This window comes from Chiloscyllium plagiosum, chromosome 1 (assembly GCF_004010195.1).
Source record: "Chiloscyllium plagiosum isolate BGI_BamShark_2017 chromosome 1, ASM401019v2, whole genome shotgun sequence".
NCBI lineage: Eukaryota > Metazoa > Chordata > Chondrichthyes > Orectolobiformes > Hemiscylliidae > Chiloscyllium > Chiloscyllium plagiosum.
This window is the reverse complement of record NC_057710.1, coordinates 4,103,293-4,124,706: the sequence shown is the minus strand read 5'-3', so window position 1 is coordinate 4,124,706 and position 21,414 is coordinate 4,103,293. Positions and strand designations below refer to the sequence as shown.

At 42.9% G+C, this 21,414-nt stretch overlaps 1 protein-coding gene across 5 annotated transcripts in view; it reads left to right on the top strand.

Annotated features, from left to right (window-relative positions):
* LOC122549660 (sideroflexin-5-like) overlaps positions 1 to 21,414 on the top strand; it is a 327,471-nt gene that overhangs the window by 128,652 nt on the left and 177,405 nt on the right. For all 5 annotated transcript variants that reach the window (XM_043689683.1, XM_043689593.1, XM_043689511.1 and 2 more), the window contains 4 exons: positions 1,991 to 2,017; positions 3,357 to 3,411; positions 15,065 to 15,090; positions 16,922 to 16,975. In XM_043689683.1, coding sequence (XP_043545618.1) covers positions 1,991 to 2,017; positions 3,357 to 3,411; positions 15,065 to 15,090; positions 16,922 to 16,975 — 162 coding nt within the window. The remainder of the gene's footprint in view (positions 1 to 1,990; positions 2,018 to 3,356; positions 3,412 to 15,064; positions 15,091 to 16,921; positions 16,976 to 21,414) is intronic.

Below are 21,414 nucleotides of genomic sequence, written 5' to 3'. Positions count from 1 at the left end.
CAGAATACTTTCCATCTACAACCACTCTCTGCCTTCTGTCAGCCAGCCAATTCTGAATCCAGATAGCCAAATCTCCCTGTATCCCGAACTTCTGACTTTATGAATGAGCCTACCATGGGGAACCCTATCAAATGCCTTGCTGAAGTCCATACACACCACATCCACTGCTCGACCGTCGTTGACCCATCTTGTCACCTCTTCAAAGAACTCAGTAAGATTTGTGAGGCATGACCTGCCTCTCACAAAGCCATGCTGACTTTATTATTGGGACTACTAATAATTCCAACTGGATACTTATACAGCTTCTTGAAAAGCTGAAATGTTGAAATCCTGAGGTCAATTCAGTAATTTTAAAAACATATTAGCCTAAAACCCTGACTGTGATATAAGGTAAAGAAAGGGAAAACTAATGTTAACTTGAAGTATTTGTTAGTTTTGATTATGATGCAAAATTCCTTCTCAATCAGCATTAAATCAAAGTTGCAGTTACTTGTTTTGCTTTTTCTTTCTGTATTCTGATTTTGTTTGAAACTAAATACTGGCACTATTGTCATCACATATCAATGTTACTTTACAAAATAAGTTTTAACCTAGCACTGAAGCATGGTTAAGATACTATTTTGGTCAGGGTAATCTCTGCTTTAAAATTGGATGTGTTGTTATACATTATTAAGTTTTCCATTTTTAGCTACCTTCTGGATAAAGTGTATATTGTTTTCAGCAGCTAAAAAAAAGACCTGGTTATTAACAGCTTACTGTTTATGGGGGTTGGTGCCTGCAAATTGTTTGTTCTGTTCAATACTTTAGATAATGAACCTATTTCAAAGTATACTTCAATGGCTGTAAGGTGCTTGAGATCATGGAATGGCTCTGTAATTAAGCAAGATTTTAATTTTTTTTCAATGTACTTCATTTTGATCAACATTAACAGGATGCCCGTCTACCCTGTTAACCCCAGCTCTGGGTACAGGGTATTAGATCAATGCGCATACGACAACAGGAGCATCAAACTGCATATTTAGCAACAACAACACAAAGTTGAATATCCCAAAGTGTGAGAAGTAATTCAAAAAATTGATAGCCTACCCAAGGGAGTGATGGGGAAAATACTGGTGGGATCAAGGATCAACTTTCAAGGTGAAATGAATGGATTCTGAAAACAGCAGGCTTGTTATCTTTATGATATAAATATAAATACTGAGCCGGAACAGTAAAGAGATGTATTTTGCCTTTGAGTGAACATGCGCCACTCTGCTCCTGTACATTTTTATAAGTCTCTTTTCATGGAGGAATCTAGGACTAGGGTTTACAGCTTCAAGATAAGATTTTTTGGGTAAATTTCCCATTTAAGACTGAGATAAGAAGGAATTAGTGGTAGTTATAACCTGAGGGTTACCACATCTCAGGTAAGGAGTGAGGTTGAGAAGATAGGACCTTCATGGTGACCTCAGGCAGCCCAGTTGGCTGGGCATCTGGTTTGCAATGCAGAATAACAACCCTACAGGTTTTTGAAGTGTGAGCTTGCTGAGATCTTGCCCATATCCTCTTCTCTGTTATTCTCTTCTCATGATGTTATACACTAGATTAGCCTTAGCCCTTCACCTGGTTTGCCATTAAAACATAATTACCTTGCAATCTGAGATGTTTTAAGTGATAGAAAGGTGTGGCTGTGAACTCATGCACCCATGTTCAGTTGAGCTGAATCCTGTTTTCACACAACAACAATCCCCATACACTTCACTAGGGATTATTGTAAAGTGATTGGAGTGGAGCATCTGTTTTAATTCCCCCCTTTCATACTGTCCCATGTCTGACCTGCTGAAGTAAATCAACTCCGAAGGGTCTGTTTCCATGCTGTACATCTCTATGACTCTATAACTCAGCTTAGACTGAGAATTGAGGTTCTCTTTATCACATTGTCAACTGATCCTCAGGTTTCCTGTGCCACTTCCTCCATCACTAATTTCTCACTTTTACCATTATATTTCAGCTTTGGGAGGCACAGAAGGTTCAACAGGTAAATTTTCTTATTTAAATGTTCCTGAAGTATTGTACCACTTAATACAAGTATAATATGTAATATTATTATAAAAAATACTCAATGTCTTTTTATTACACTAATTCATGTTGCATCACCCTTTGTGAACCATGTTTGAGTTAGACTAATTGCAGAAGTGGTTAATCACACTGACTTGCATTTTCAATCAACTTGGTTTTAGTGAGCAACTGAGAAAGGAAGTCTGTCCTGAACTTGAACTCTGCTTCCGTGTTTAGTGGTCATTACATCATTGGATTAATAATCCATAATAATATGAGCTCAGATCCCACCACAATAGTTAGGAATTTGAAATAATTTGAAAAGTGTGGAAATAAGAACAAATAAAAATGATGATAAGACTGATAGAGTGTTGTAAAATATCCATGGATTTACAAATATCTTTTTGTGAAGGAACCCTGCTGTCCTTGAACTGTATGGCTCTCTGTGACTCTACTCACATGTTGAATCTTGGTTACCCAATGAAATGGTTGGTCAACCCACTCAGTTGTGCACGGGGCAGCAATGGAACAGGAATAAATACCAAACGTTGCACCCAGATCCCAAGAATGAATCAAAATACCAATATGGGAATGCTCTTTAAAATTGATCTAGGTTAGCTGCAACAACTTCCTTCACTACTGACCACCTACCCCAGCCACTGCCCCCTTCCAAGGCCATGATTCTATATCATGAGCCTCTTGTAATCTTGTATCAATGATGATATGGCAAGTACTCAACCCAGGGTGGCACTTAGGCAGCCCTTGACGGTTGCAAAAAAGGGGCTCTTAGGCTCTTGTAGAGAACATGCAATTCTTGCATTGTCTATTCCTGCAGCACGCATTGGAAATGAAGAACTTGATGAGCCAGGAATCAAAGTCATAGTTGGCACACTATATTCCACCTGATATCTGGAATGTTATCTAAACAACTGTATAGTTTCTTCCCTTCATTCCTTTGAAGATTATATTTCTACTGAGCTGTCTATTATTGAGTAATCAATTTGTGTGCATCAACAGGCTGGTCAAACATGATGGGAGATGGGGTTCACTACCACCCTAATTTTAACTCTTACATCTGTGTTGAATAACAATTGCTATCTGAAAACCAGGAAAGGTGACATCCCATCACTGGAGTGATTTACATTAACTGTTAGACAGAAAGCCAGGACCACAAGCCAACATTCAGTTGCTCTGAGATACAATGAGGTGGTCTTCCAATTCACTGCACCACAGTATCTAATCTTGTATTGTCCTCTATTCATAACAAAAGACTAATGAAGTGTACTTCTTTACTGTTTTTCCTTTTTCTCTGTCTTCAGGCAATTTTGCACCCAGACACCAACGAGAAGATTTTGATGCCTTTCAGGATGTCGGGTATTTTTTACATTTAGTTTTTACGTTTATTTTGTAGCAAATATTTCTGTCCTTGCCTCTCACACGATGGGCTGATTAGCCTTCTTCAGCACCGCAACAACTCTGTGCCATTAAACATATTTTTTCTCTCTTCCAACTCTCACTCAGCCATCTTCCATTCCATATCTACTGGTAGCAATGCTGTCAAGATGGCATCGGAGTAGGGCTCTGAGTCGGAGGTCATCTGCTCTGACCACTTCCCTTTTCCTTATTTTTAGTTTTTCTTTCTCTTGTTTGAGCTGGGACAGCATAAGTGGTGGCAAGAGCCCAGTGCAACCTTGAGTGGGCCTAGTGCACAGATCTCGAGTGAGCCCGGTGTGGACTTCGAGCAGGCCCAGCATGGACCTCAAGTAGGCCCAATGTGGACCTCAAGTGGGCATAGCATAGACCTTGAGTGGGTCCAGCGTGGACTTCGAGCAAGCCCAGCATGGACATCAAGTAGACTCAGTGTGAATCTCAAGTGGGCCCAGCATAGACCTTGATTGGGCCCAGCACGGACCTCGAGTGAGCCCAGCATGGACCTCGAGCGAGCCCAGCGTGGACCTCGAGCGGGCAGAGCATGACCTCAAGTAGGCGCAGTGTGGACTTCGAATGGGCCCAGCGTGGACCTTGAGCGGTCCGAGCGCGGATCTCGAGTGGGCCCAGCGTGGACCTTGAGTGGGCCCAGCGTGAACCTTGAGTAGGCCCAGCATGGACCTTGAGTAGGCCCAGCGTGGACCTTATGTGGGCCCAGCGTGGACCTTGAGTAGGCCCAGCGTGGACCTTGAGTAGGCCCAGCATGAACCTTGAGTAGTCCCAGTGTGGACCTTGAGTAGGCCCAGTGTGAACCTTGAGTAGGCCCAGCGTGGACCTTGAGTAGGCCCAGCGTGGACCTTGAGTGGGCCCAGCGTGGACCTTGAGTAGGTCTAACGCAGACCTCGAGTAGGCCCAGCTTGGACCTTGAGTGAGTCCAGCATGGATCTTGAGTGGGCCCAAGGTAGATCTTGAGTGAGCCCAGGGTAGATTTCGAGTAGGCCCAGCGCGGACCTTGAGTAGGCCCAGCGTGGACCTGGAATGGCTCTGCAGGCATCGTTGATGGTAATGAGCTGGCTCAGGGCTGATGGACTGTCTTTAAACTCTACCTTTCTGTTTCTTTCGTATTCTTAAATTAATCAAATTGGCACCGAATCCTGCTGACAAATGAAAGCTTTTCACTCTATTTCATTATATTCTTACTGTAAAATACAAGTGACAATAAAATCATTCATTCACTGTATTGAGTTTTTTGAAGAAGTAATGAAGAGAATTGATGAGGGAAGAATGGCAGAAGTGATCTATATGGACTTCAGTAAGGCGTTCAACAAGGTTCCTCATGGTAGAATAGTTAGTAAAATTAGATCTCATGGAATACAGGGAATATTAGCCATTTGGATACAGAACTGGCTCAAAGGTAGAAGACAGAGGGTGGTGGTGGTGGAGTGTTGATTTTCAAACTGGAGGCTTGCGACCAGTGGTGTGCCTCATGGATCGGTGCTGGGTCCGCTGCTTTTCATCATTTATATAAATGATTTGGATGTGAACATAGGAGATGTAGTTAGTAAGTTCGCAGATGACACCAAAAGTGGAGGTGTAGTGGACAACAAAGAAGGTTATCTCAAAGTACACTGGGATTTTGATCAGATGGGTCAATGGGCTGAGGATAGCAGATGGAGTTTAATTTAGATAAATGTAAGGTGCTGTATTTTGGAAAGTCAAATCACAGCAGGACTTATACACTTAATGGTAATGTCCTAGGGAGTGTTGCTGAACAGGGGGACCTTTGAGTGCAGGTTCATAGTTCCTTGAAAGTGGAGTCTCAGGTAGATAGGATAGTGAAGAAGGTATTTGGTATGCTTTCCTTTATTGGTCAGAGCATTGAGTATAGGAGCTGGGAGATCATGTTGTGGCTGTACAGGATATTGGTTCAGTCACTTTTGGAATATTGCATGCCGTTCTGGTCTCCTTCCTATCGGAAAGATGTTGTGAAACTTGAAAGGGTTCAGAAAAGACTTGCAAGGATGTTACCATGGTTGGAGGATTTGAGCTATAGGGAGAGGCTGAACAGGCTGGGACTATTTTCCCTGGAGCGTCGGAGGCTGAGGGGTGACTTTATAGAAGTTTATAAAATCATGAGGGGCATGGATAGGATAAATAGACAAGATCTTTTTCCTGGGGTCAGGGAGTCCAGAATTATATGGCATAGGTTAAGGTTGAGAGGGGAAAACTTTAAAAGGGTTCTAAGGGAGTGTGGTGTGTGCATGGAATGAGCTGCCAGAGGAGGTGGAGGCTGGTACAATTACAACATTTAAAAGACATCTGGATGGGTATATGAATCGGAAAGGTTTAGAGGGATATGGGCCAAGGGCTGGCAAATGGGACAAGATTAGGTTAAGATATCTGGTCAACATGGACAAGTTGGACCAAATACTAGTGCTGTACATCTCTAAGACTCTATGACAATTGTGTGAGCACTACCCCTATTGCAAAGGGGAAGTAAGCAATCATCACTGGAGCTTGTTGCACCATTATGGCTGATGTGAACAACCTCCACTGACCCTTTTAACACACTAACCCCAAGAATTATTGTTCCCTTTACCACACTAAGCCCTAGAGTTGCTGTCCACTTTAGCACATAGGTCCTGAGAGTTACTGTCCCCTTATACAAACTGAACTTGGGAGTTAATGTCCCTTTTAAGACTTCTTTAAGTCTTTATGACTTGTGGAGTTACAGATTTGGATATTATATAAGGAGTAAAAGTCTCAGTTCTAGGTCAAAACTGAGTGTGGACATCACTTCGTCCTATGGTTGAACCATTGAACCATGCTTCCAGAGAGTTACAACTTAAATTTAAAAATAATCATCCACACTGTTGCCACTGTGCATCAAGGGAGTTAATGGTGAAGCTGGTGGCTGTGGTGCCAATTAAGTGGGCTGCTTTGTCCTGAATAGTGTCAAGCTTCGTGAGTGTTGTTGGAGCTGCACTTGTCCAGACCAGTAGAGAATATTCCATCATACCTCTGACTTGTGCTTTAGGGATGTTGGATAGGCTTTAGGGAGTCAGAAGGTGAAGCAAGAGGAGGCATTGGATAAGCTGTCATCCTACAGAAAGATGTTGTGAAACTTGAAAGTGTTCAGAAAAGATTTACAAGGATGTTGCCAGGGTTGGAGGAGTTGAACTATAGGGAGAGGCTGAATAGACTGGAACTGACCTCTGACTTGTGCTTTAGGGATGTTGGATAGGCTTTAGGGAGTCAGAAGGTGAAGCAAGAGGAGGCATTGGATAAGCTGTCATCCTACAGAAAGATGTGGTGAAACTTGAAAGTGTTCAGAAAAGATTTACAAGGATGTTGCCAGGGTTGGAGGAGTTGAGCTATAGGGAGAGGCTGAATAGACTGGAACTGTTCTCCCTGGAGCGTTGGAGGCTGCAGAGGTGGCCTTGTAAAGGTTTATGAAATCATAAGGGCCATGGATAGGATAAATAGACAAAGTCTTTTCCCTGGGGTGGGGGAGTCCAGAACCACAAGGCATAGATTTAGGGTGAGAGGGGAAAGATACAAAAGGGACCTAAGGAGCAACTTTTTCACGCAGACGGTGCGTGTATTGAATGAGCTGCCAAAGTGATGGTGACTGGTACAATTGCAACGTTTAAAAGTCATTTGGTTGAGTATATGAATAGGAAGGGTTTGGAGGGATATGGACAGGGTGCCAGCAAGCAAGACTAGATTAGGTTGGAACTTCAGAAAAGATTTACAAGGATGTTGCCAGGGTTGGAGGATCTGAGCTATAGGGAGAGGCTGAACAAGCTGGGGCTGTTTTCCCTGGAGCGTCAGAGGCTGAGGGGTGACCTTATAGAGGTTTACAAAATTATGAGGGGCATAAATAGGATAAATAGACAAAGTCTTTTCCCTGGGGTCGGGGAGTCCAGAACTAGAGGGCATAGGTTTAGGGTGAGAGGGGAAAGATATAAAAGAGACCTAAGGGGCAACCTTTTCACGCAGAGGGTGGTACGTGTATGGAATGAGCTGCCAGAGGATGTGGTGGAGGCTGGTACAATTGCAATATTTAAGAGGCATTTGGATGGGTATATGAATAGGAAGGGTTTGGACGGATATGGGCAGGGTGCTGGCAGGTGGGACTAGATTGGTTGGGATATCTGGTCAGCATGGACGGGTTGGACCGAAGGGTCTGTTTCCATGCTGTACATCTCTGACTCTATGACATCCGGTCAGTATGGACGAGTTGGACTGATCGGTCTATTTCTGTGCTGTACATCTCAATGAATTTATGACTCTATGTAGCTGTTCAGGCTGTGCACAATCAACAAGGGCAGATCACATCTGGAATGAGACACAGCCCAAGTGGGTATATAGTTTGGAGAATTTGGGGGTATCATGGAAATTCAGTACAGAGCGGAAGAGTTGCTTTTCGCTATTTTTTCTATGGCTCATACCTTGTAAGTTTTTTTTAACAGGAAAAATTAAAGCTCAGGATCAGGGAACCAGCACAAGAGTGACTTCACACAAAAACCATGAAGGGTCGTTTATCAGTTATGAAGGCAAATGCAATGTTTGCATTCATTTTGCAAGGGCCAGAATACAAGAATTGGGATCTCCAGCTGAGGCTGTATAAGACTCTGATCAGACAGCATATGGAATATTGAGAGTAGTTTTGGGCCCCTATCTAAGGAAGGATATGCTGGCATTAGAGGGTGTCTTGAGGTGGTTCACATGAATGATCCCAGAGGTGACGGTCTTGTCATGTGAGAGGTACTGGGGAGTTGAAAAAGATGAGGGGGAATCTGAGTGAAGCTTACAGAATACTGAGAAGCCTGGATGGAGGGGATGTGGAGAAGATGTTTCCATCAGTAGAAGAGACTAGGATCTGAAGGCATAGCCTCAGAATAGAGGGACAAACCTTTAGAACTGAGGAGTTTCTTCAGGTTAATCTGTGGAACTCATTGCCACAGAAAGCTATGGAGGCCAAGTCATTGTGTGTATTTAAGACAGAGATAGATCGGTTATTGATTGGTAAGGGGATCAAAGGTTAGGGAAGAAGGCAGGAGAATGGAGTTGAGAAACATTACAGCCATGATCGAATGGTGGGGCCGAAAGACCTAATTATGAACTTATATGCAGGTTAATATCACCCCTAATTAGAAGATGTTCCTTTACCACAAGTGACATCTAAATGCTTCTTAAATGCAGAAGTCACATGACACCACATTATAGTTCAACAGGTTTATTTGAAATCACAAGCTTTTGGAGTGCAGCCCATTCGTCAGACAAAGTGAGAGAGAACAGCACACAGACACAATTTATAGGCAGAGAGATTAGAGGCAGAGAGATCAAAAGATCATAAAACTGGTGTGAGTGAAATGACCAATAATAAGTCTCTGCAGGTAACCAACAGTATTAGACGGTGTGAGTAAAATGTCAACAGCTGAATAACAAGCGCAGGGATGATCTATAATCCGATTAAATGAGGCAGAGAGATAATTGCGAAACAATTAAAAATAAAGTGATGCTAGAGACAGTGTAAATGACTGGAGTAACATGATAGGTATAAGAGTCTCATGCCAAGGGTCTAACCAAAGTAATAAGTAATCCAAAACTGTACAAACTAATTAAGGTAGAGAGTTCACAATTCATCAAGGTGATGGTGTCAAAACAGGGCAGTAAGGATGGTTTTACAGACACAGAACAGTAACGTAAGGTGACAGGAACCCAAGATCATGGTTGAGGCCATCTTCAGTGTACAGAACCTGGCTATCAGTTTCTACATGACAATTCTGTATTGTTGTATATCTCGAAGTCTGTCATCGAGGACACTTACCTGAAGACCAGAAGCTGAATGTCCTTGACTGATGAAGTGTTCCCTGACTGGGAGGGAACATTCCTGACTGGCAATTGTTGCGTGGTGTCTGTTCATCCTTTGTTGTAGCGTCTGCATAGTCTCACCATTATACCATGCCTCGGGGCGGCCTTGCCTGCAACATATGAGATAGATAATATTGGCCGAATCACATAAGTATCTGCCGTGTACGTGGTAAGTGGTGTTCCTACATGTCATTTCATAGTAATAGAAGCAGGAGTTGGCCATTTGGCTTGTTGAGGCTGCTCTGCCATTCATTACGATGGCTGATCTATCCATTATCTCAGCTCCTCCTACCTGCATTATCCCCAAAACCCTTAATTCCTCTACCATGCGAAAACCCATCCAACTGTGTCTTGAATATATTTAATGAAGCTGCCTCTACGGCTTCCTTGGGCAGAGAATTCCATAGATTCCCTACTCTCTGGGAAAAGCAGTTCTTCCTCATCTCTGTCCTAAGTCTACTCCCTATAATCTTGAGGCCATGTTCCCTTGTCCTAGTCTCACCCACCAGCGGAAACAACTTCCCTGCCTTTATCTTATCTATCCCTTCCATAATTTTATATGTTTCTATAAGATCCCCACTCATTCTTCTAAATTCTAACGAGTACAGTCCCAGGCAGCTCAACCTCTCCTCACAGGGTAACCCCCTCATCTCCGGAATCAATCTGGTGGACCTCCTCTGCACCATCTCCAAAGCCAGTATGTCCTTCCTCAAGTAAGGAGACCAGAACTGGGCACAATACTCCAAGTGCGGCCTCACCAACACCTTGTACAATTGCAGCAGAACCTCCCTGCTCATAAATTCCATCCCTCTAGCAATGAAAGCCAATATTCCGTTTGCCTTCCTGATTACCTGTTGTACCTGTTAATCAACTTTTAGCGATTCATGTATGAGCACTCCTAAGTCCCTCTGCACAACAGCATGCTGCAATCTTTCACCATTCAAATAATACATTGATCTACTATTTTTACTTCCAAAGTGGATAATCTCATATTTACCAACATTGTACTCCATCTGCCCGACCCTTCACATCCTCTGCACAGTTTGCCTTTCCACACAATTTACTTTCATCAGCAAATTTGGATACGTTACACTTGGTCTCCTCTTCCAAATCATTTATATTTGTCATGAACTCTTGCTGGCCCAACAATGACCCCTGCAGCACCCCGCTCACCACTGATCTCCAAGCAGAGAAACACCCATTTATTCCAACTCTCTGCTTTCTATTGGTTAGCCAGTCCTCTATCAATGCTAGTACATTCCCCACAACTCTATGCATTCATATCCTATGATGAGTCTTTTATGCAGCACCTTATTTTATGCACCTTCTAGAAATCCAAGTATACAACTTTCACCTGTTCTCCTCCATCCACCAAAGAACTTCAGTAAGTTTGTCAAACATGACCTTCCCTTCTGAATCCATGCTGCGTCTGCATGATGGAACCCTTTCCATACAGATATCTCGCTATTTCTTCTTTAATGACAACCTCCAGCACTTTCCCAACTGCAGATGTTAAGCCAACTGGCCTTTTGCCTACACCCTTTTTTTAAACAGCGGTGTGACATTCACTGTCTTCCAGTCTGCTGGAACCTGCCTGGAGTCCAATGAATTTTGGTAGTATCTATGTTGATGATCTGACATGTCTTGCAGAGGTTGCCATAGCAGGGTTGTCAGTATTGAGGTTGATGTTGTCCTGAAGGCTGAGTAGTATGCTGTGAACGATGATCTGTTTAAGGTTTGGTGGTTGTTTGAAGGCGAGAAGTGGAGGCTTAGGGATCATCAATGACATTTTGAAGGCTACGAAGAACATGGCATAGTCTCTCTGCTTCAGGGAAGGACTAGATAATGAAGGGTACTCTGTCAGTCGTATCCTCTGTCTGCATTCTGAGGAGATCATTGCAGGTTTTGCTGTGGCACGTCAGATCTGACAATCAATGAATTGAGCATCAGAACCTGTTGTTATGAGGGCATCCTTCAAAATGTTTAGGTACCCATTGTGTTCCTCCTCTGTTAATGCCTCAGTTAAAAAAGGCCAGTATCCCGTATGCCTTCTTAACCACTTTATCCACCCTTCCCCTTCTACCAAAAAATATTTGCATGTCATTTGCCAACATTCCTGCTTCCTAGAACAATAACAACGAGCTGGTAGAATTCTGATCAGTTTCCTTTAATGTTGTAAAATGTCTCAAGATGCCCCATAAGGCATTGTCTTACAACATTCGACACCAACCACTGAAGAAACTATTTGAGCAGATAACCAAAATATTGGCCAGAGAGGTAGTTTTGAAGAGGTCCCTTATTGGAGCATGTTTAGGGAGTATGTTCCAGAGTTTATTGCCTGGGTACTGTAGTATAGTATGTGCAAAATGTAGCACCTCCAATGTTAGAACTATTGTCTGTGTAAACTCATGTTTTACAGACTGCGCATACTAACTGATGGTTCCAAGCTGAATATGAGACAGCAGTTGCCAAGTTGTATTAGTTTCAGGAAGGAAACCTATAAGGAACAGTTTTCAGACAATATTCAGAACAAACAAACAGTACAGTAAGCCTAAGAAATGAACTGTATCTAGCCAGCACGGCCAATATCAACATTTAGAAATCTGTTTTCCACAATGAGTGGTGAGGACCTAGAATGCATTGCCTGAAAGGATGTTGGGTGCAGATTCAATTGTACCTTTCAAAAGAGAACTAAATAAACATTTGAAGGGGTAAGAAAATTGCAAGGCTACAAGAAAAGAGCAGAAGATTGAGACTGAACTGCACTTGCAGACAGCTAACGCAGGATCTATGGGCCAAATGATTTCCCACAAATTCTACGATCATGCTCTCACATCAATTTAGGCATCAGAAACACAAAGCTGGATTTTACAGGGAGGCATGGTCAATATAAAAAGTTGTGGAGAAGCCCACACATGGTCCCAATAATTGTACCACTGCAAGTTAGTGCTGAGAACAACATTACTTACTGTAAGGTGAGATGTCTGGATTGATTGGCAGCTCTGTTTTCCCAATAGGATCAGCCAGGAGCTATGGCCACTAATGGAATTACAGATAGGCCCACCATGCAAAAGGGCCCAGCTAAGTTAGGGGTCTTAGTGTAATGGGTAAGTGGGAGTTTAAAAAGCTGATGACCTTGAGCGTTGTCTAAAGCAGCCTAAAAGAACCTGAACAGGAGATTCTCACCCCAACCACCTCCCCCCTCCAGCTTTCCCAACAGAAGCTCACAGCTGAAGCTGCTGGGCTTCCCATATGGCAGGGGCCTCCTTCGTAACTGACTGGTAGGAATAGGATTAAGCCCTTCAATGACTATTGATTGACTAGTTATTGCCCTCAGTAGGCTCAAAGGAGGGCCAGCTGTGGGACTATTCCTCGTGTTCAAAGTTTCAGTCTGGGAGGGTAGGATGACCTCACGTTGGATTTTACAGGCCTACCCCTCTTCCCACTTTCAAATCACCAGTGAAGTGTAAACTCCAGCTCACATTACAAAACTAAGGATCTCATGATTAATTTTTTACATCTGCTGCTCCAATGCAGAAGATTTGATACCCTTCAACAAATGATATTGTGTAAAACTTAATTAATGTAAATAATGGACAGATTACACTTTAAGGGAGTCAGTATAACCTTCATGGCACAGGATTGCTCTCAGACTCTGATGATCAACTCAGTCGTGACACTTCTTGGCATATAGCTTCAAGACTCACAGGGTGTCAATTTATGCCAAGTAATTTTAGAATAAACAAACATAATCCGTACCTTATGGCCTGCTAGATTGTAACCCTCCTTTTGTTCTCCATGCCTTAGGGTATTTAGGTGAGTAGCCCTGACTTTGACAGATATGGTCTGCTCCATTTTCCTGGGACCTTTCTTTTTGGAGAGAGGAGTTTGAAGATGTAATGTTGCATATTAGGACACCTCACTACAAAATCCAATTCAAGCAGTAAGCAAGGCCATCAGTAAGTTTGTTAGAATTGACGAAAGGCCCACAGTGCTGTCTGTAATGTCACAACAGGAACCCGTGGATCTGCTTTCGGAAATCCCCAGCAGTACCCAATTGTTCTCAATTTACAGGTTTCAGTATAAAATTGTTTTGCAGCTCATGGCATTTAGTCAGAAGCAGTAATAAATTTAGCTGGAGCAGTAATGTGTAGAAGGAGTGCCAATTTAAGACTGAGGTAAGGTGGGATTTCTTCTCTCAGAGAATTGTGTGTCTTTGGAACTCCTTGCCATAGCGAGCTGTGAGCAGCCTTTGTGTATATTTAAGGCTGAGATACCTAGATTCTTGATCAGTCGGGGAATTAAGAGTTATGGGGAAAAGGCAGGAAAGTGAACGTGAGAAGTGTCAGATCAGCCATGCTCCTATTGAATATAGGCTCAAAGGGCAAACAACCTCCTCCTGTTCCTATTTCTTCTGATCTGGAAGGACTTGAAAATTACTGTTTGTGATACTGGTGGCAGAAAAGACTTACTTATATTTGGACAATTCTGATTAACAGCATTAACAATGAATGATGATAGATGAACTCAGCTCTGTGCATTTTTGGTATGCTTCTATAGTGAAACATAACCTGTGTACTTTCACTGACCATTCTTATCTAAAGAATGGTTAGTCAAGTGAACTGGAATGCTAATAAAAGTGTATCAGAACAAGAAGTCCATGTTTCCTAGCTAAGACGTGAGAAAATTTACAAATAAATAAGCCAAAATCCGGGATTTAAAATTTGATGGTCCAGTAACGTTAGGTTGGAACATTGATTTCCTGCTGAGATGATGTAACAGTCCTCACTGCCTGCACAGTCGGATCACTGCAAATCAGTGCAACAATGTCTGCATGAATGCAAAAATACAGCACACATTAGTAGGTTACAAACTGAAATGTTTGATGAGTGCAAGGGTTTAGAGCATGCTATTGTCCAATGTAATTCAAAAGATTAGAATCTAAGATCCTGGGTAGAGAAGAATCTAACCACTACCCCTTGGCATTCGATGGCATTACCATCACTGGAGATCAGAGTCAAAAAGTGTGATGCTGGAAAGCACAGCAGGTCAGGCAGCATCGGAGGAACAGGAGAGTCAACATTCGAGCATAAGCTCTTCAACGTAAATACAAAAGCAGGTCAGAGGCTAGGAATCCTGCTGCAAGTAACTTGCCTCCTGACTCACCAAAGCCTGTCCACCATCTACAAGGCATAACTTAGTTGTGTAATGGAATACTTCCTACTTGCCTGGACTTGTGAAACCCAACCAACAGTCAAGAAGCTTGACACCATCCAGACAAAGCACCAATATTCAGTACCAGCAATTTGTACCATCTACAAGATGCACTGCAGAAAGTCACCAAAGATCCTTATACAGCACCTTCCAAACCCAGGACTACTTCCATCCAGAAACACAAGGGCAGCTGATACATAGAAACACTACCACCTGAAAGTTCCCCTCCAAACCATTCACCATTCTGACTTAGAATATTTTGCTATTCCTTCAGTGTTATTGGGTCAAAATCCTGGAATTCCTTTGCCAACAACACATGTACTTCAGCAGTTCAAGAAAGCAGCTCACCACTACCTTCCCAAGGACAACTAGGGACAGGCAATAAACGGTGGCCCAGCCAGCAAAGCCCACGGCCCACGAGTAACGAGTAAATAAATAGTGAATAAATAAATGAGAAACAGACAGTAAAAGGATGCATTAATGTCTTTTTATTCCTTCCTTACAGGCTATATTCCGTTTGGGACCCCAATTGTAAGTATTTATAGGAATCATCTTGGTAAAGGCCATATGTAATTATTATGTCAGTGATTGCTCAGTGACAACTTCTGTGCTCTCACTGTGTATACCTATAAAATCTGCAATTCACGATGCATACTGCGTTGATCCATCATTCTTGAGATGCATCAGGAACTATTTACTGTCAACCTTAGTTAACTGATTAAATGCATTCGAGGCAGATCAACTCTGGTTGGGGTTTTTTCATGAGAACGCAGCTGGGATTGGCTGTCACCAGAGCACTTTCTTCATTGAGAAAGCTGTAATATAGAACATAGAACAATACAGTGCAGAACAGGCCCTTCGGCCCTCAATGTTGCTCCAACAATATGTGGACATATTCCTTCTTCCTGCAAACAACAGTGCATTTTTTTGACATATTAGTCTTAAATGAACATACCACTAAGCCATTAGCATTTTTGTTAGGTCACAATATCATGGCAATGTGGATGTAGGACTTAGTCACTTTCATCATATATGTGAATTTATCAGTTTCAGCACTACTGTGTGTGGATGAGAAGTATTCTCAGTAGAATGACCACTAAGTTTCTATACCTTGCATACTTTCAAGTTGTAGATGAAACTTTTACTATATTTGAATCCACATCTGCATCTGAGAATTTCCTCAAACACCTTGGTAGACTTCATCCTATGCTCAAATTCACCTTTGAAATTGAGCAGTCAAACCAAGCTCCCATTCCCCAATGAACAAGTTGAGAAATCTGTTGATTACCTACTCCTGTCCGGCACAAGTCTACTTTCACAGGTCAGTATATATGTTGGAATTCTCACAATTCTGTGGGGACTACGATCAGCCCTATTGGCAATCTTGTGAATACAGCCCTAGCCATTTGCTCACAATGTAAGGTTGATACCCCATGATTGAGCATATCAAAGCTACCCTAAGCTACAATGGTTGAGAAGATAGTAAGCAGAAATGGGGTGACCACTGGCCAGATGCAGATGTTTTTAACGCACTATTTCACTGCCCACCTTTGTAATCAGGCAAATATTGTTACATTTTCTGGTGGAGGTTGGAAATTATTCCTTTATGGCTTAAGTTGAGCACCATCCTTGGTGGCTGCAATCAGAGGAAAACAATTACATTTAGGGAGGTGGACCATAAAATAGACAATAAGCCTCATTTTTTTAGATGCAAAGAAACTAAAATGCCCATTTGATGCACAGTCCCTGGATGCCTCTTGTGATGTGTATACCAATATTGCATCTGGTTGTCCACCTCAGAATGTGTGTGTGTACTGCCTGTCACATTGGACAGCTGCAAAGCAGGCAAGTCATCCTCGATTTCACAGAAAAGAGAAGTGTCTGGTTTTCAGTCAATTCGAGCTTTTGATAGATTTTGGCTAATTTGTCTTTATTGCTTTTAATACTGGAAACCTTCTTTGAGCCAAAGAAGGTAATATTAGGAGGGGGTGACTAAAATCTTGGAGGTAGTTTTTTTTTAATGAGCTTTGTAAAGAAGGTGGAAGAATTGGAAGACGGAAGATTGCAGAGCCTCAGATCCAGATAGCTAAAGGCATGTGACCACTGGAACATTCAAGAGGCCAGAGAGGAAAGTATGAAGGTTCTCTGGAGGGGATTTTATGGAGATAATATAAGCAAAGGGATTTTAACACAGACACAAGCAGTTTAAATGAGATCTGTTGGTTGACCAGGAACCAAGCAAGAGTGGATGGTAGGCAGAAGACTTGTATTCATTTGAACCTTATCTGACCTTTATATTTTGAACAATCCAGTATGCGGTTCATACGGTTCATTGTCTAATCAGTCCTTCTGCTCTCTCTAGGTGGTTGGCCTTCTCCTTCCTCAGCAGACATTGGGAACTACTGTTTTCTGGCAGGTAAGGAGAATTGTTTGGCTTTGTAACCATGTCATGAGTAAATCAATGTATGTAGAGCATGCTTTTGACAGTGTTAGAGAATCAGATTGTGAACACTCTGATAGGAAGTTTGAACAGCAAGTTTGCACATGATACCGAAATTGGTGGGGTGGCAAATAGTGAGGAGGGTACTTTTAGATTACAGGAAGATTTAGACGGGCTGGTTAAATGGATTAATCAGTGGCAAATGGAATTTAGTCTGGAGCATGAGGTAATGCACTTGGGTTGGACAAACAGATGATAAGTAGGCGAGGACCCTGGGAGGCACTGAGGATCACAGGGACCTTGGTATGATCTTGGACAGCAGCAATCCCTTCAGGCATCAGGATAGGTGAATAAAATAGTTAAGAAGGCATATGGTATACTTGGTTTTATTAACTGAGGCATAAAGTTTAAGAAATTCTTTGAAAAGGTGACGAAGGAGGTTGATGAGGGGAAAGCGGTAGATGTGGTATATATGGATTTTAGTAAGGCGTTTGATAAGGTTCCCCATGGTAGGCTACTGCAGAAAATACGGAGATATGGCATAGAGGGTGAGTTGGAGGTTCGGATTAGGAATTGGCTGGATGGAAGAAGACAGAGGGTAGTAGTTGATGGCAAAGTTTCTTCATGGAGTGCCGTCACTAGCGGTGTTCCGCAAGGATCTGTTTTGGGACCATTGCTGTTTGTCATTTTTATAAATGACCAGGAGGAGGGGTTAGAAGGTTGGGTGAGCAAGTTTGCGGATGATACGAAAGTCAGAGGAGTTGTTGACAGTGAGGAAGGATGTGGCAGGTTACAGCAAGATATAGAGAAGCTGCAGAGCTGGGCAGAAAGGTGGCAAATGGAATACAATGTAGCTAAGTGTGAGGTGATTCACTTTGGGAAGAATAACAAAAAGATGGGGTACTGGGCTAATGATCGGATACTTGGTAGTGTGGATGAGCAGAGGGATCTTGGTGTCCATGTACACAGATCTCTGAAAGTTGCCACCCAGGTAAATAGTGCGGTGAGGAAGGCATATGGCGTACTGGCTTTTATTGGTAGAGGAATTGAGTTCCGGAGTCCTGAGGTCATGATGCAGTTGTATAAGACTCTGGTACGGCCGCATCTGGAATATTGTGTGCAGTTTTGGTCGCCATACTATAGGAAGGATGTGGAGGCACTGGAACGTTAGGTTCTTCACTCAGCGAGTCGTAAGTTCATGGAATGCCCTGCCAGTAGCAGTGGTGGACTCTCCCTCTTTATGGGCATTTAAGCGGGCATTGGATAGGTATATGGAGGATAGTGGGTTAGTATAGGTTAGGTGGGCTTGGATCGGCGCAACATCGAGGGCTAAAGGGCCTGTACTGCGCTGTATTCTTCTATGTTCTAACAGGGTGGTGGTGCTGGAACTGTATAAAATGTTAGTTCGGTCGTAGGTAGAGCATTCAGGAATCCACATAATCGAAGGGATGTGAGTTCACTGGAGAGGGTGAAGGGGAGATGTACCGGGAGGTTGCCTCAGCTGGACAGTTTCATTTCTGATGAAAGATTTGACAGACTGGGGTTGTTTTCCTTGGAGCAGAGTCAGTGGGCCAAAAGGCCTTTCTCTGTGCTATAGGTGGCTATGATTCCTTCATTCTTGATCTTGCACACCGCTCTGCCAAACCGAGCTGGTTTCTTTCACCTTCTCTCCTCATTTTGAATATAGCTGTTGTCAGTACTCCTCAAAATTTTCACTTTTAGCTAATAAGTATACTAGGGAAATGAGGAAAAATTTATTTATTGAGACAATAAAAATTGTGGGAAGTGGTTGAGGCTTAATAGCTAATACCCTGTAATAGGTGACCAGATGAATGTGGAAACCAAAAAGGAATGGAAAGATAAGCTGAAGTGAGGTAAACAAAATTCATGTGAAACCATATTGGACTAGTTGGTCTAATGTATACACTTATGTGCATACTCTACATAATTCCCATACCACACTCTGGCACTCCTTGTGATGTCCTAACCTTGCCAAAATGAGTATTTCCCACTCTGCGGTATTCAAGCTATCTCCATGTGTCTACCACAATTACTTAACATCTTTCACCTAATTTGGACACTCCAGTCCTGCTGAAGTAGGCCATTCAGCCCATCGAGTCTGCTCCACCATTTGATCATGGCTGATATATTTCTCAACCCCTTTCTTCTGCCTTCTCCTCTTGATCTCATTACCAATCAAAAATCTATCTATCCCTGCCTTAAATACACTGGATGACTTGGCCTCCCCAGTCTTCTGTTGCAATAAGGTCCACAGATTAACCATCTAGGCTGAAGAAATTCCTCCTCATTTAAATTGTAAAGGGTCATCCCTTCACTCTGAGTCTGTGCCCTCTGGTACTAGTCTCTCTTACTAATAGAAAAATCTTCTCCACATTCAATCTAAGCAGACCTCTCAGTTTACTGTAAGTTTCAAAGAGACGATCCTCACCCTTCTAAACTCCAAGTACATACCCAACATCCTCGACCACTTCTCATATGATAACCCTTCATCCCTGGATCATTCTTGTAAAATTCCGCTGGACTCCTTCCAAGATCAGAACATCCTTCCTTAGTATGGGTAACAAAACTGCTGCTAATATTTCAGATGCAGTCTGACCAGAGCCTTATAGTTTTAGCAGTATAAGAACCTCCCTGTTCTTGTATTCTAGCCCTCTCTAAATAAATACTAACATTGCATTGGCTTTCCTAACTGCCAACTGCACGATCATGTTAACCTGAAGGAATCCAGAAATAGGACTGCAATTCCCATTTAGAAAATAGTCTACACCTGTCTTCTTCCTACCAAAATGCATAACCTGACACTTTCCAACATTGTATTCCATCTGCCACTTCTTTTCCCATTTTCCTAGCCTGTCCAAGTCCTCTGTAGCCTCTCCGCTTCCTCAACACTACCTGTCCCTCCACCAATGTCAACTGTGCCCTCAGTTCCTTCATCCAAATCATTGATGTATAACAAGAATAGTTGTGGTTCCCACACTGACCCCGTCGAATTCCACTAGTCACCGGCTGCCATCCTAAAAAAGTCACCTTTGTCGCTCCTCTCTATCTTTTGCCAGTCAGCCAATCCACTATCCATGCCAGTACTTTGCTCTTAACACCATAGAACATAGAACAGTACAGCACAGAACAGGCCCTTTGGCCCAAGATGTTGTGCCGAGAATTAATCCTAACGTAAAATAAAATAACTTAACCTATGCACCCCTCAACTCACTCTATCCATGTGCATGTCCAGCAGTCACTTAAATGTCCCTAATGACTCTGCTTCCACCACCACCGCTGGCAATGCATTCCATGCATTCACAACTCTTTGCGTAAAGAACCTTCCTCTGACGTTCCCCTCTATACCTTTCTCCTAATATCTTAAAACTATGACCCCTCGTGCCAGTCAATCCTACCCTGGGGAAAGTCTCTGGCTAGGTAAAAATAATGACTGCAGATGCTGGAAACCAGATTCTGGATTAGTGGTGCTGGAAGAGCACAGCAGTTCAGGCAGCATCCAAGGAGCAGCGAAATCGACATTTCGGGCAAAAGCCCTTCATCAGGAATAAAGGCAGTGAGGCTGAAGCGTGGAGAGATACGCTAGCTTATCTCTCCACGCTTCACGCTTCAGGCTCTCTGCCTTTATTCCTGACTCCATGCTTCACGCTTCAGACTCTCTGCCTTTATTCCTGATGAAGGGCTTTTGCCCGAAACGTCAATTTTACTGCTCCTCGGAAGCTGCCTGAACTGCTGTGCTCTTCCAGCACCACTAATCCAAAAGTCCCTGGCTATTAACTCAATCTATTCCTCTCATTATCTTGTATACCTCGATCAGGTCTCCTCTCTTCCTCCTTCTCTCCAGAGAGAGAGGTCCAAGCTTAGTCAACCTCTCTTCATAAGGCAAGCCCTCCAGTCCAGGCAGCATCCTGGTATACCTTCTTTGTACCCTCTCCAAAGCCTCTGTATCTTTCCTATAGTATGGCGACCAGAACTGGACACAATATTCCAAGTGTGGCCTCACAAGGCACTTGTAGAGCTGTAGTAAAACCTCGCGGCTCCTAAACTCGATCCCCCTGTTAATGAAAGCTAAAACACCATATGCTTTCTTAACAACCCTACTCACTTGGGTGGCAACTTGGAGAGATCTATATACTTGCGCACCCAGATCCCTCTGTTCCTCCACACCGCCAAGAATCCTGTCTTTAATCCTATATTCAGCATTCGAGTTCGATCTTCCAAAATGCACCACTTCATTTATCCAGGTTGAACTCCATTTGCCATTTCTCAGCCCAGCTCTGCATCCTGTCTATGTCGCGCTGCAGCCTGCAATAGATTAGATTACTTACAGTGTGGAAACAGGCCCTTCAAGGCCCAACAAGTCTACACCGACCTGCCAAAGCGCAACCCACCCAGAC